This window comes from Apis mellifera, linkage group LG9 (assembly GCF_003254395.2).
Source record: "Apis mellifera strain DH4 linkage group LG9, Amel_HAv3.1, whole genome shotgun sequence".
Taxonomy (NCBI): domain Eukaryota; kingdom Metazoa; phylum Arthropoda; class Insecta; order Hymenoptera; family Apidae; genus Apis; species Apis mellifera.
Genome location: NC_037646.1, coordinates 2,022,061 through 2,037,381, shown reverse-complemented (window position 1 = coordinate 2,037,381; position 15,321 = coordinate 2,022,061). Strand labels below are relative to the sequence as shown.

The 15,321-nt window shown below is 22.1% G+C and overlaps 1 protein-coding gene across 1 annotated transcript; it reads right to left on the bottom strand.

Moving 5' to 3' along the window:
- Positions 1 to 3,699: 3,699 nt before the first annotated feature.
- On the bottom strand, positions 3,700 to 5,202 carry LOC100576170 (mucin-1). The gene is made up of 2 exons (XM_003251817.4): positions 5,107 to 5,202; positions 3,700 to 4,751 (listed from the first exon to the last, which is right to left on the bottom strand). Exons 1-2 carry the CDS (start codon positions 5,116 to 5,118, stop codon positions 3,882 to 3,884), a joined length of 882 nt encoding a protein of 293 aa, XP_003251865.2. The 5' UTR covers positions 5,119 to 5,202; the 3' UTR covers positions 3,700 to 3,881.
- Positions 5,203 to 15,321: the final 10,119 nt, after the last annotated feature.

Genomic DNA, 15,321 nt, shown 5'->3' with positions numbered 1-15,321 from the left:
TACTATAGTTATACGATTATAATTATAGTATTATATTACATTAGTTATATTATTATTATATTTTGTGTTCATATTTTAGTTATATTTGAAGTACGGATTGAAGTTCAAATTTTAGTAATATAAATAATATCTTAAGATTAAGTTTTAGTTATATTTGAAGTTCAAATTCTAATTATATTTGAAGTTCGGATTGAAATTCAAATTTTAGTAATATAATTAATATTTTAAGATTAAATTTTAGATATATTTGAAGTACAAATTTTAGTTATACTTGAAATTAAAATTGAATTTCAAATTTTAGTTATATTATTATATTATAGTTATTAGTATTATAGTTATATTATATTAGTTATATTATTATTATAATTTGTGTTCATATTTCAGTTATTTTTGAATATTTGTCAAATATTAATTATACTTGAAATTAAAATTGAAGTTCAAATTTTATTTATATTAGAAGTTCAAATTTTAGTTATATTTGAAGATCAAATTTTAGTTAAATTGGAAGTACAAAATGAAGTTCAACTTTCTTTTATATTTGTAATTCAAATTTTAGTTATATTTGTAGTTCAAATAGAAGTCCAATAGAAGTTCAAATTGAAGTTAAAGTTTTAATTACATTTGAAATTTAAATTTTAGTTATATTTGAAGTTCAATTATAATTCAAATTTTAGTTATATTTGAAGTTTTATTTTATATTTGAGTTCAAATTGAAGTTCAAATTTTAGTTATTTTTGGAGGTCAAATTTTATTTATATTTGCAGTTCAAATTTTAATTATATTAGAAGTTCAAGTTTTAGTTATATTTGTAATTCTAATTTATATTTTAAGTTCAAATTGAAGTTCAAATTTTAGTTACATTTCAAGTTCAAATGTTAGTTATATTTGATGTTCGAGTTATAGTTATATTTGAAGTTCTAATTTTAGTCTTCTTTGAAGTTCAAATTGAAGTTCATATTGAAGTTCGAATTTTAGTTATATTTTAAGTTCAAGTTATAGTCCAAGTTGAAGTTCAAATTGAAGTTGTAATTGAATTTTTAATTGTAGATATAGTTGATGTTAGTTATAATTGTATTTATAATTGAAGTTTAGTTATATTTTTAATTCGTTATAATTGAAGTTTAAATTATAATTGAAGTTGAAATTGTATTTGCAATTGTAATTGAAATTACAATTGATGTTATTGTTGGTATTGTATATATAGTATATATATCATAATTGTAGATAGAATAATTGAAGTTATAATTAAAATGATAATTATAATAATAATTATAATGATAATAATTGGACTAAATATTTAAAAGGAAATTATCTATTCTAATTAGTTTAAAAAATTATTATATATAATAATACATTATAATAATATATAATATTAATGCACGATTGATATTTTAAAATATATAACATAAAATAAAATGATAATAAATGTATAAGTAACAGATTATTGTGTTATAAATATGGAATAAGGCAGAAAATGTTAAAAAAAATAAAAAAGAAAACAAAGAAGTATTTGGCATTAATAATGAAATTTAATAATGGAAATCCAAGGAATTTATCATTTAATCCATTATACTTAAATAATTTAAAAATTAAAGTAATTTTATATAATATATGAATAATTATATATAATATAGATATATAGACATATAAATACATTCATATCTTGTTTTATTCATTACATTTATTTAATTTAACATATCCTTTTTCATTTTAAAAATAAAGATTCAGGATTAAATATAATTGAAGAAAAGATGAAATACCCAGGTATTTATTGTTAGCTCTATTGAACTATTGTATCTGAATTCTAAAGACGACCTCAATTGCAAGATATGGAAGTATAGAGACCTACTCTGAAAAAGGGAAGGATTTCTCTGGCAATGGCTAATGAAAGTTTAGACTACTAGTTCTTTAAGAAATGAAGAACATTCCTCTATTTGATATTTAAAAATAGGAATTCATAAGTAATAATTTATATTTATACTATATCTGTAACAGAAATTTATTTAGTAATTATATAACTAGAAATGCATTTTTTAAAAAGAAACTAAGAATATTTTTCTATCAATACATAAAATCTATTTCTACAAAATATTCTATAGCAGATTTCTAACAAAAATTTATTTATTAATTTTTATTTTTATATAGATTATATTACATATAAATAAAAATATATCTTTCTGAGAATATCTTCTACTTCAATTCTCAACACTTATAATATAATTATAATAATTATAATAACGAAAGTTTAAAATATTAAATTAGGTTTTTTAAAAAATTAAAAATATTTCTAATATTTAATATCAATATTAATAAAAGTAAAGCTTCATAGTAATATTTTATATAGTTTATATCCATAACAGAAATTTATTCAAAGAATATACATATAAACAGAAATGCACCTTTTTAAAGATATCTCTTCTGCTTCGTTTCCCACCACTTCGTGAGGTCAGTTCACGGCAAACTTCCGGTTTATGCGTCCAATCTCACAATTTCTTCGCTGAACCATACAAAACTATACAAAAGCTTCTGTTTATAACACAAATATACGAAGTGATATCAGAATCGCTAGTTTAACGATACTATAACCTAGAGACTATATACAAGCAATATTCTTCATTTCTGGAGGGGGTGCATAAAGAGACTGCTCTTCCTGCCCAAAAAAGCTCCTGTTAATTTAGAGGCACGGTAAAAGTCGTAAAATAATGCGTGACTGCCAATTTTCCGGCAAAAAGTGGACAGAAGTGCATATGGACGAGTATATCCATCCCCTTGTCGAGGCAAGTCGTGTGTGCAAGTCAAGAAATCATTTGTGTGCGTGAAGTTGGCAGAGTAATTCATAAAAGTTGGTGAAATATGAGCGAGACACGTACATATCCTACGACTACAGATACTATTACAAAGATGGCAGCAGGCAACTGAAAAAGTACACAACCTCGGGCTTTCTAGTGAAAAAGGGTGGTTTGTCAGAAGTGGGGATGAAGGACTAGGGGTGACTTGAAATAGCGTGTAATGGCATACCTAATGTACATATAAGCTGCTTAGTACAAACTGAATTAAAACTTCTAACTGATGGTCTCGTTTCAATGCGAATCTGAAATATAATCTAATTATCATTTTATTTCATTTTAAATTGTTTGTTGAGTTTTATGCAGAAATCTCAGAGAGAAAACAGAGAATTGTGAATAAGATTATTTGAGTTATATTTTTAATGCTTATTTTACGTTTAATTTATTGTTTTATCAATTATTCATGTAACTTATTTATTGACAAGTGTCTTCTTTAAAAAATAATTTATTATTGATAAATACATTTAAAAATATTATGACAATGGTTTTCAATCTGTGAATTGTAATCGATAAGGCTATGAAATATTTTCCAGGTTATCACAATCAATTTTAATTAATAAACTTTTAATAATTTATTTTAATATAATGATTTAAAATGAATGTTGTTAGATATAAGTGTGTTAATTTTTTATATTTTCTTTGTTCTATATGAGCGAAAAAATAAGAGAAAAAATTATATAAGTTGTGTAATTGTAAGTTATTTAAATAGAATTACAAAAAAAAATTGCAATTCAAGAGAAATTAAAAAAACTAAGAAATTTAAAAAAAAACTACGTTTACATTGAAAACGATCTTTATTTTAAAAAAAATTGTTACAATTATACATACATATTATACACATTTTATACAAGAATTATAATCATTGAAAGAAAATTTTATTCATTAAAAAATTATAATTACAATTTTTAGATGAAATCAAAATTTCATATACTTCATAATGTAATTCTTTACGTTTCTAATGTAAGAATCTTTATTCAAAGATAAATTTATTCAGACTATTAAAATCTCAAATTATATTAGAATTGTATTTGGAATTTAAACTAATTGTTTCGATGGTACAGGATATGAATATCCATCATCAGAACTTGGAGCAGAATATTGGTTTTGTGACAGGCTAACTGATGCCAGTGGTGCTACTAAATGATGGCCAAAGCTTGGAACATCATACGATTGGCTGTGTGACAGACTAACTGATGACGTCACTGGTGCTACTGATGCTACTGGTACCACTGATCCACTGGTAAAACTAGATACTCCATAATTGTGGTTGGGTACATTCAAAGATCCCATAAACCCAGAAGAGACTCCATTTGAAGAGATATGGCTCGATGAGATGCTATTAGACGGTACAGAATGAACAACATTACTTGGCACGCCATAAGAAGTGCTGGGTACACTCGTAGATCCTACACCGACTCCATTGTTCAAACTGGGCACGGACACAGATACTGGTGCTGCCACACTGCTATGAACAGGCACTGATGGAAGGCTAGGGACTCCATAAGATGTCGATACAGAGACAGGAACGCCGTATGTTGGAGCTGGTACAGCAGCAGTATAAGATGGAACTGCGGAAACATGGACGTTGTAAGATTGCACTGGAGCAGAAACAGGAGCGTTGTAAGATGGAACTGATGCTAGGACAGGTACTCTGTATACTGGTGCAGAATAGGATGGGACTGGGGCACTGTAACTTGGAGAGGAAACAGAGGAGACTAAGAAAGATTTCTTAGTTGTTCCCACAGATGGCAGTGGTGGCAAATAAGAACCAGATTCGATATTATCAACATTGAATCCAGATACATCATGGCCGTGTCCATTACTTCCGAGAAGACCACGTTTCTCGATTTTCTTTGCGCATTCACTTGCGTGAATTGCAAAGAAAAAAACAATGAATAAAGGAACCTGAAAAAAAAAAAATACATGTTAATTTTTTTAGAATCAAATATTTTAAAGAAAAATAAAATATTACTTTTTATCGATTATTAATGATTTAATCTTTTTTATTTTTGTAGAAAAAGATACATTAAAATTTAAAACATATTTTAGGAAAATATATATATATTTATTATATAGAATAAAAGAATAAAAGAAAGCGAGCTTGTTAAATTTAACGTTTAAATAATTAGTATAAACTTAAATAAAGAACATGTCGTTAATAAAGTAATTAATTGAATGATTTAAATTTAATTTATAATTAATTATTAAATATCATAAAAAAAGATATTTCGATTAAATTGATAAAAAAGCTATTACTTACTATATACTTCATGATGTATATGGATTAGAGAACAGAATCGAAATGTGACTTGAACGAAAAATTCGGCTGTTTTTATACCGCGACGCCAGACATGGATTCCTTTCACTAATAAGATACAAAATCTCCCAAACTTTTTTATTGATGTAAAAATGTTACGTCCAATAATCTTTCAAAATTTATATTTCATATTCAAAACAAGATATTATATGTTTTATTCGATATTAATATTATTAATATTTAGCTAATTAATTGAAATAAAATTTTAATTATTAATTAAATTTTTTTAATTATTGACACAATTAAAAAAAATCTTAAAATGGATATTCTCTCTTGTTTTATAAATATTCACTTATGAGAAGATTTTTTGAATTATTTATTATTTTTAGATTAAAGAAAGTTGTGATTTAGTAAATTTAAATGAAATATAAATATTTATGATATACTTCTTATTTATTATAAATGTATTTTCATAAATTACATATACAAAACAATCAATGTCATCAATGATGACATACTGTATGCAACAGCCGGAAATGTCATATACACGTACCATAATTACTCCAACAATTCAATTGCCTTGTCAACTCACGTGCAAAGGAAATAGAAATATTTATTACCGTGATTTAATCTGTAAAAGTTTACATTAATTTCACGAATTGTGACATAAAAACGTAGAAAACAATTTAACAATGAAAAATAGGAAATTATTGATAATGTGATTTTAAAATCATAACAATGTGATTAAAGATATTATATATATTATAAAGATATTATTTTCAAAATAATTTCCATATCCAAAATTTATAAGAAGTATACAATATTCGTTTTTAATTTGAAAAAAATTTAATTTAATCAAAAACTTTTATTACAATTCTTTCATTTTTTTAAAATAAATATTTACTTATATTGTAATAAAATTTCCATAATATTTATTTATATAAAACGTTTCATTACGCAATTTTTATTTTAATTTTATCCGTATAAATCTTCATAAATATTTCTTCCTATTTCAAGTTAATGAAATTGGTGATTCTGTTAGATGACTATTAGTCGAATAAACTATCATATGGTAATATATTCAAAGTCTCACGAAGATTCGTAAAGGATAGAAACATTCATTTTACCAAATTATGTAAATCTATCATCTACAGAAAGTTTCATATACTTTCACATAACATTCAAATATATCTACAACATTCGATTTTCGTCTATGTATTTGTTACATAAATTTAAAACCTGAAAACTGACTTCTCTCTCTCGTCTCCTTCATTTAGAATTTATAGTAGAATAAAGACAAAGTATACAAATTTTTTAACATCGAGATTGTTCTCCTACACGTGTCGCTCCAAAAAGGCATTTACCTCTGTTACCCAATTTCAGGAATACCCGCTAAATTCACATTCATTATTCACAGTCGCCAAATTAACCAATTACGACTTCAAAATCGCATCTATCATTCTCGAACAACGAGAACAACTTTTGCAAACGAGTCTCATTATATACTTTCCTTGATTCTATCAAATAAAATTAATAGGTCTTTATTGAAGAGTTGAACGAGTCCTCATATACATCTAAATAAACCGGTTAAATAATAAATAGATTGCGAAATAAATATTTCAAGGATAATTCTTTTGAAGCGAAAATTTTTATCTTTGTATGAAAATTATGTAGAATCTCATAAGTAAATTCCTGTAAACTTGAACATACAATTTCTAGAATATATTATAAATATTAATTATTATTAGTATGTATTAGTACGTAAATATGATTAAGAAATATGTCGTGGAAATTTAAGTTGCAAATTAAGTAACATAAAATTTTTGTTTTAGATTCTTGAAAATATGAATATGTATAATCATGTTACATTTAATTATAAATAAAAATTATTATATTACAAAAAAAGCAAAATAAAAATGAAATGTATAAATAATTTTGAATTATTTGAGTCTTGAGAAAATGATTGAATAGATAATATTTATTATAAATCATATAATTTCTATTATTGTTTCAAATAATTAAGAAAGATTAATTAAAAATTTAAAAATTTATTTTATTTAATAGAAAAGTATCATTATTTGAGATTTATCATAAGTTATTTAATTTTACTTCGCATATCTCATTTATCTCATAAATTTCATATATATTATTATCACATCTTGTAATTCTCACATACTGCTTTATTTAATACGTTGGACACGTAGTGTCTTTCATTCCTTGCATGTAGATAAAGGATAGATAAAGATTCACGTGCATCAAGTGTACATGTTCTAAAAATTTAATTAATTTTTTTTTAATATAACAAAATTTAAGAAATCTCACAAATTAATCTTTAGTTTAAGTTTGAATTATTAAATCCTTTTTTATATAAAATATTAATATATAGATTAGATACAGAAACAAACATAAAATATTATCTAAAATATCAATTAAATTACAAGCATTTTACTTTAATTTGCATTAAATAAAGCGAAACAAAAATAAAGCTTATTCTATCTATTATTCTATCTTTCTCTCGCTTTATCTAAAACAATTAAAATATAACTTCATAAAGAAATCTCAACCGATATTTTTGCACATCTTTTATGTTTATTTGATAGATAAAATTGATTCCAAAAATATCATAAATATATTATATTGTATATATGATATATCATATATACATTACACAAATATAATGATATATTGTTTGTATAAACGAAATAATGTTTGTTTATAATAAAATTAAAATATTAAATTTATAATAAAATGTCATATTTTCAATTATATTTGATTACATTAATATAATAATATGCATTTGCTTGATCATAATAATACCAAATTTAATTATCTAATAATTAATAAATAATTTAAAGTTCAAAAAATAATTGATTAATAATGGCTACAAATGTATAATTGTTACTAAATTATTATAATATAATTATTCTTGTAAAAATAAATTGTTAAAAATAAAGTATATTATATCATTTTTATTTCTTTTTAAAAGTGATAAATTATGACATCTTACAAAAATATAATATCTTATTATAATAAAATCAGAAATTATTTTAATGTTTTAAATGAAAGAATTATTCAAATTATAACTAGTTTTATAATTTATATTCAAGAAAGTCTATTTCTGAGTTTTGAACAAAAGAATCTTGGAATAAATTTCTATTAATCTAATTAAATTAATTAACAATTACAAAAAATTGTAAGAATCACAATTTTTTATTAACAATTTTTTTATTAGCAATTTTAACTTTTAATGAGATATAAATTTCATATAACATAACAAGAAATATTCATTAAAACAGTTATGATCAATATATTTATTCACTTTGTTAATTAATTATTGATAATAGGTATCTATTTGTTTTTTAAATTTATGAATCCCATAAATCTAATGTTAATTTATTGAAATATAATTCAGTAAAAACATAATAATATTATTAATATTATTGAGATATTTTTTAAAAAAATATGAAGATGCAAAAATTAATCAAACAATATATAGATATTATATATGGATCCTGTTCCTAAGAATGATACGCATTTTCAATTTTATATTCAGGCTATTCTGTCAATTGTACAAGCACAGAAGGCGACTTGGTGATTGATGTTTAACATTTTGATACTACGTCAACCTAGATTATCGAATCTGTAGTACTACTATTTGACGATGAATCGTTCGGTATTATTCACTTTCCTATGAAATTGATTTTCTGCAAAATCTATATTATTCAATTTCGATCAATATCTACGTATATTGACATTTAAAATTTATAATTTATAATACTTTCTATTATAACAGATCTTCATAATATTATAATAAACCTTCATTATCTGAATAAAGAATTTTTGAATAATAGAAATACTTTTCTTAAGTGAATTAATTTATATTCATGAAGAAAATAATATTATTTAAAATTGAGATATAATTGAATCAGTAGTACACAGCAATATTTTTATTTTTTTTATTTTAGTACACAGCAATTTTAAATTTCTTGGAAAATACAAAGGAATGTTCAAATTTTAAAAATAATTTTCAATTTCTCCTTCTTGTTTTTTTTTTTCAATGCCAATGATTTTCTAATATTCTTTTGTCAATTCTGAATACTCTTATCGTTTCCTAATTTCTTAAGTATTTCTATTATAATAAATAAAATGAAACTTGCAAATATTTCAATATCAATATTTATTAGACTTGACAATGAAAAGATTTATGAAATTACATTTATATTTTTAAATAGAAACTTAATTTTAGCTACCAAATAAATCACATAGTCTTTATATATTATGTATATATATATTATGTAACAATTTGAAAGTAAATTTCACTTCTATTGCTGCAATAAAATATCTATTTACATTGTCGCAAGCATAGATAATGTATATAATTTGAATAATATAATATTCGATTAGCAGAACGTTCAAATGTTAAAATAATATTTCGATAATGAGTGTTTGAATAATACATGTTCTATTGTATTTGGATTATACATCGAAAAAGAAAAGATCTTTCTTAATATCACTTTCTTTCAAATGAATTTTTCTCGAATATTTTCAGAAGTCAAAATTCAAAATAAAAATATCGATATAACCACTAATTTATCTTCTGTATTCGCTTTGCTAACTTACTAACTTATTCAAAATGCATCGCTTGAAATAAAGAATAATTTGTTACGAAATAACGGGATGAGAGGTAAAAAGTTCAATCCTTATCTTAATACGATTCTCTAGTTAACAGCTTTTTAAAGAATCTCATTTACAGTCGCGTTACAAAGATTTATTTCCTCTGTTCTATATTCAAGTATTCATGGACGAAACATCTAAAGGTAAAGAAAGAAGAAAGAGAAAAAAGAGTAGATAGTAAATTGAGACATATTCCCATAGAAACGTGTAAAGCACGGTCAATGCAGAAGGGGCTAATGTCAGAGATTAGAGGTAATCCGTTCTGGCTGGCAATCAGCGAGGAAGAGCCACGTTCACAGCTTCGATCTAGATACTGCACCAGTGCTGCCATCTTTTTACATTTCCCACCTCCCCTTTTTTTTATTTTTTTCTACAGGATATATTACGGGAAAGAATGACACGGATATTAAGCCTATGCGAGCCACTTAAGTAGTTGGTGGCAACGATAATTATATTAATTACAAGCTCGTTAAGGTTTTCCTTTTTTCATAAATATTTTTTGTTTCCTTTCAATCTTTGAGAAAAATTGGGAAGGATCTTTGAGAACGTTTAATGATATCTTTTTATAATTTTATCTTCATATTTTATTTTTTAATTCGTAAAATTACATTCTCACAACGCTTAAATTCTGAAAAATGAAATTTTTAGTGAAATAATATCTTTGCAGATCAATGTAAAAAAAATTATTATATAATATGTTTCCAAATGATAGAAGAAAATGTTTATTAAAACATTTAAATTGTATTAAATGGTATTCAATAAAGTATAATTTGGATATGATTTTATCTATAAGTGCAATTGTATCTAGTAACATTTTTTAATGTTCATAAAAAAAATTATTAATGCATTTTTGCCTTGTAAATTATAAAATTAAAATTTTTTTATTACATTAAATAGATTAGATATATATATATATATTTAACAAAATTACTTAATTAATTGAAAAATAAAAGAGCATCTTAAAAATATTTTATATAATAATTTTTTTATAAATCGAATACATCAAAAACAATGCAATAAATAATATGATCCCAAAGCATAATGCACAGAATTATTATATTCATTTATTATTTAAAAGATAGTTAAAATTTTTAGAGAAAGATGAAAAATAAAAATATGTGAAAGTGAAAAAAAATTTTGATTAATGTGATAGAAAACATTGCTATTTGCTATATTGCTAACTGTGCATATTATAAATTTACAAATTTTTTTCTCTAAAGTATAAAAATTAAATAATAAATTTAAATAATTTAAGAATTAATAAAAATATATATAAAAATTGTATAAAAAAAAATATTTTCGAATAAATAGTGAATTTTTAAATTGACAAAAATAATGATTCAATGTCAGGAAACATTTTACAAATGAATAATTTTTGCAATAATTTAATTAGTTATAAATGAAATCGACCTCATATTAGGTTCTAAAATGTAATCTAATTTATAAGATCAAATATATCGCGGCTTAAACGTTTCAGTTAATTATTCATACGTTTTACATAGGACGGTTATGCATATTTTAAAACAGCGTGACAACGAATTTAGTGAAAGTAAATTCACAGGAATGAGACACAAAGAAGTGAGTTTAATAGATGAATTTTGAATATTAATCAGATTATGGAAGATAATAGCTGTCACCTGGTATATTTTAAAAATTTCTATTTCTCTGTATGCATTTAAAAAGAATATTTCATATGTAATTTTGTCACTTGGGGACTACTTTCACTTCTGTTATGGAGATATAATAATAACTTTTAAAAATAAAATACAAAAATATCATCTATATTCATAATATTATGTAAGTATTAAGGAAAATAAATTATCATAAAGATAGCATATGTAATGATTTCGAAAGAACATAAATTAAATTTTCGGTAAAAGATCAAATAAATATTATATGAAAACATAAATTTAATAATATATTTTTTTATTTATTAATAAATTTATATTTTATTTTTTTTTTTGGAAAATATCTACAGAATAAAAGTAATAGTAATTTTAAAATTTGTCAAAAAGTTTCTTGCTATTACAAATCTATATTAAAAAATATATATATATATTTATAAATTAAAAAAACTTTTTTTTATATTTCTATAAATGACATATTGATATTTTTTTTTAAAAAACAGAAGTTTTTAATGAAATTAATTTTGAATTTTGTCAAATAATCTCCATCATTTCAAATCTTTTTTTATTAAACTCTTTTATCAAAAAACCAAAATTTTCAATATTATTCAATTTCTTTGATAGTTTTAATTTTTTCTAATAAAATTTTAATCTTGAAATATAAATCGAAAAAAATATGTCAAAAAAAAATCATTTTTTATTCTATAAAAATAGAATATTTTTTTAAAAAGCACTAACAAAATTTTAAATCATTTATCGGAAAATTTAATATCACTTCAAACTACTATTTTAATTCAAATATTTTTACGTTAAAAAAATAGATACAGGATAAGAAAACTATTTTATATAATGTATCGACATTATACTCTTATTTACTGAAACTAGCAACGAATTAATTTCGAAACTTGTCAAAAAGTTCACTATCGAGTTCCAATAACGATAACGCTGTTTTAATATGTTTGAACTACTAAAAAGTTAATATGTTCGAACTACTAAACAAATGTAAGGATGATATGTACCCAGGTAAAACGAAATAAAAAGTTTGTTTGAAAAGTTACCAACATCGATATTTTTATATCGATACTTTCATCTGTAACATACGCAAATTGCGACTAATGACAATCAAACTTATGCTCGATGTTGTTTCGAAGTTGTAAGATTTTGAATAAAACGAAAAGTGTATTCATGTTTTCGACTATATAATACGGTTAGATATATTACAAATGAATCAAAGTTCTACTAAGTAATCAGGTATGAAAATTCTTTATTGAGTTCATTTTGTTTAAAAAGTTTCACTGATAAATGAATGATAAAAAAATTTCTGATTATCTCTTTTCAAGTTATTCTGCGTTCTTCAAATTACAACTTACAAACAGAAATGACCTATTTAAAAGAAACTTTGATTTGAAATTTGATTGTAAATTTTAAATTCGTTGATATTAATCGAATATTTATATATTTGTCAATATATGAATTTGAAATTGTCAATTTCTGAAATTGTGGTATATAATTAGGAATGATGATGATGCATCGATGCTTTTATCATTGATATTTAAACATCAATATATATATTGCTATTTCTCTGATGGATTTTTATTGTTTTTTAGTTATTTTCTTTTATTACAAAATATATATGCAGTTTTTTTTTCTTTGATATTCGAAAAAAAATACGATAATAGGTCAATTGATATTTTTATTATAAATAACTATATCAGAAAAATATTGAACTAATTTATATATAATAGATATATAATATATATAATAGATGATTGTTATAAATATCGATATAAATATTCGATTAAATGTGATTTTAACTTAATATTTGGTTAAATTCAGAATTCACTATTCCGATTTGTCCTCCATTGGCGTCTGTTGGTAATGTCTTCTCTCGAATCGAGGCGAAACATGGAAACAAATAATAGTATTCATACGGCAGCTGCACGGTCGCTTATTCGTATCGAATTGAACAAGGACAGTGCTATAGAATTAGATACTCTATCGAAAGAATATACCGCGTCCACATTGTTCGCGAACAGTTTGCAAACAGTCTGCAAACCAGCTCTAACTAATAAGCAAAATCACTATGATCAAAATTGGATATGCTATTGTTTCTATATTAATCTCTTAAACAATTATATCTTACAAATAATGCTATATCTGTGGACATATTGATTTTAGAGATCGAAATAAATGAAGATTAAAATAAAAAAAATATCAATTAAAATTTTATTTTATCCACATTTTTGCTAATTATTCTTTCATTAGTTATATAAATTTTTATAAATTATTGTTTATAAAGTGAACAATTTTTTAAATGGAAAATATATACTTTTTTGAATTTAGAATGTAACGTAATATTTAATGTAATAATTATTTAAAAATTATAATATACAAGAATTAAATTATTATATATAATTATTATTAATAAATAATCATTTCTGATAAGTTCAACGATTGTATTATTATCGAAAATGAATATATCTCTTTATTTAAAGAATTAAAAATAAGTTAAAAATAAATTTGATGAAGCAAGACGGAGGTAGAAGTACGCTAGCAATGTGACGAAGACGGAATTATCTTATTAATTTACTACTACTTTTTATCCAACGCATTTATAACTTAATAAATAAGTTTCAATAAATTTTAAATTATGTTTCTTTTGATTTCAAAAATCAACTTTTTAAAAATGTTCCACTAATATATTAATAACTTAATGAATTCGAATCAATTCTACAATTTGTGATCAATTATATTAGATTCATCCAAAGATTTCATTTGAATATATTTAAAAAAAAAGAAACGACATTACGATTTTTGTATTTAAGATAAGTTATAATAAATGTATTAATCGATAAATTTCAATAAATTATTAAGATTTTATAATCTTTATAAACTTTACATAATTAATATTTTAATGTTTTTCTTTCATCATTTTCAAAAGATTTTATTGTTATAGTATTAAATATTATACAATATATAAATATTAATACAAATATCTTTTTTAATGAAAAATAGGAAAAAATTTTTATTAATGTTTCAAAAAGATAGAATTACTTTTGAATCGATTCATAACCTATATAAAAAATTTAAATTTATAGCATAAGAATATATATTTAGAAGAAAATTACATTATTGTATGTCAATGAAAAAGTGGTTCATTAAGTGATAATGTTTATTAAGAATTAAACATTATTAAAATTTTATAATGTATTATTTTATTAATAGATGTTGTAAAATTTTACATTTATTATATATTTTATTATATTTTTTAAAATGTTTATAAATATAATTATAAATATAATTATAAATATAAAGATTTCATTCACTATTTCGACTAAAAATTTAAAAGATTTATTTTTAGTCGAGAAAAAAATGGAGATTTTTCAATATATTTATCAATATATTTATTAATAATTCATATCGATAAAATATAGAATATGTTATACATATATAATATATCAGCATATCATTATTTCTGACGATGTTATCAGCTTTTATGGAATTGAAAATAGATATATATAATATCTTATATATAATATATATAATATATATAATATATATATATATATATAATACTCTTAACATAATATCAATACGTATAAAATGTCAAATTCCATTGTAAACTGCTATTCCTATAATAATTCTTACAAATTTGTCCAATATTTGTCCAATTTAAAAGAATTATAAAATAAATTGTAATGTAAAAAGAGAAGACAAAAAATCTATGTCTTGTATAAATTTGTTTTAAATAAATAATACAAATATATACATACTAAAATATAAATATTTTATGTTGTTATATTATATTAAAAATTTGAAAAATTTGAAAAAAAAAAATTTTTCATGGCATAATATTGATAATTATGCTATTAATTGTTTATTTACAAAATTATAGCAAAAAATTTAATATATATTAGAA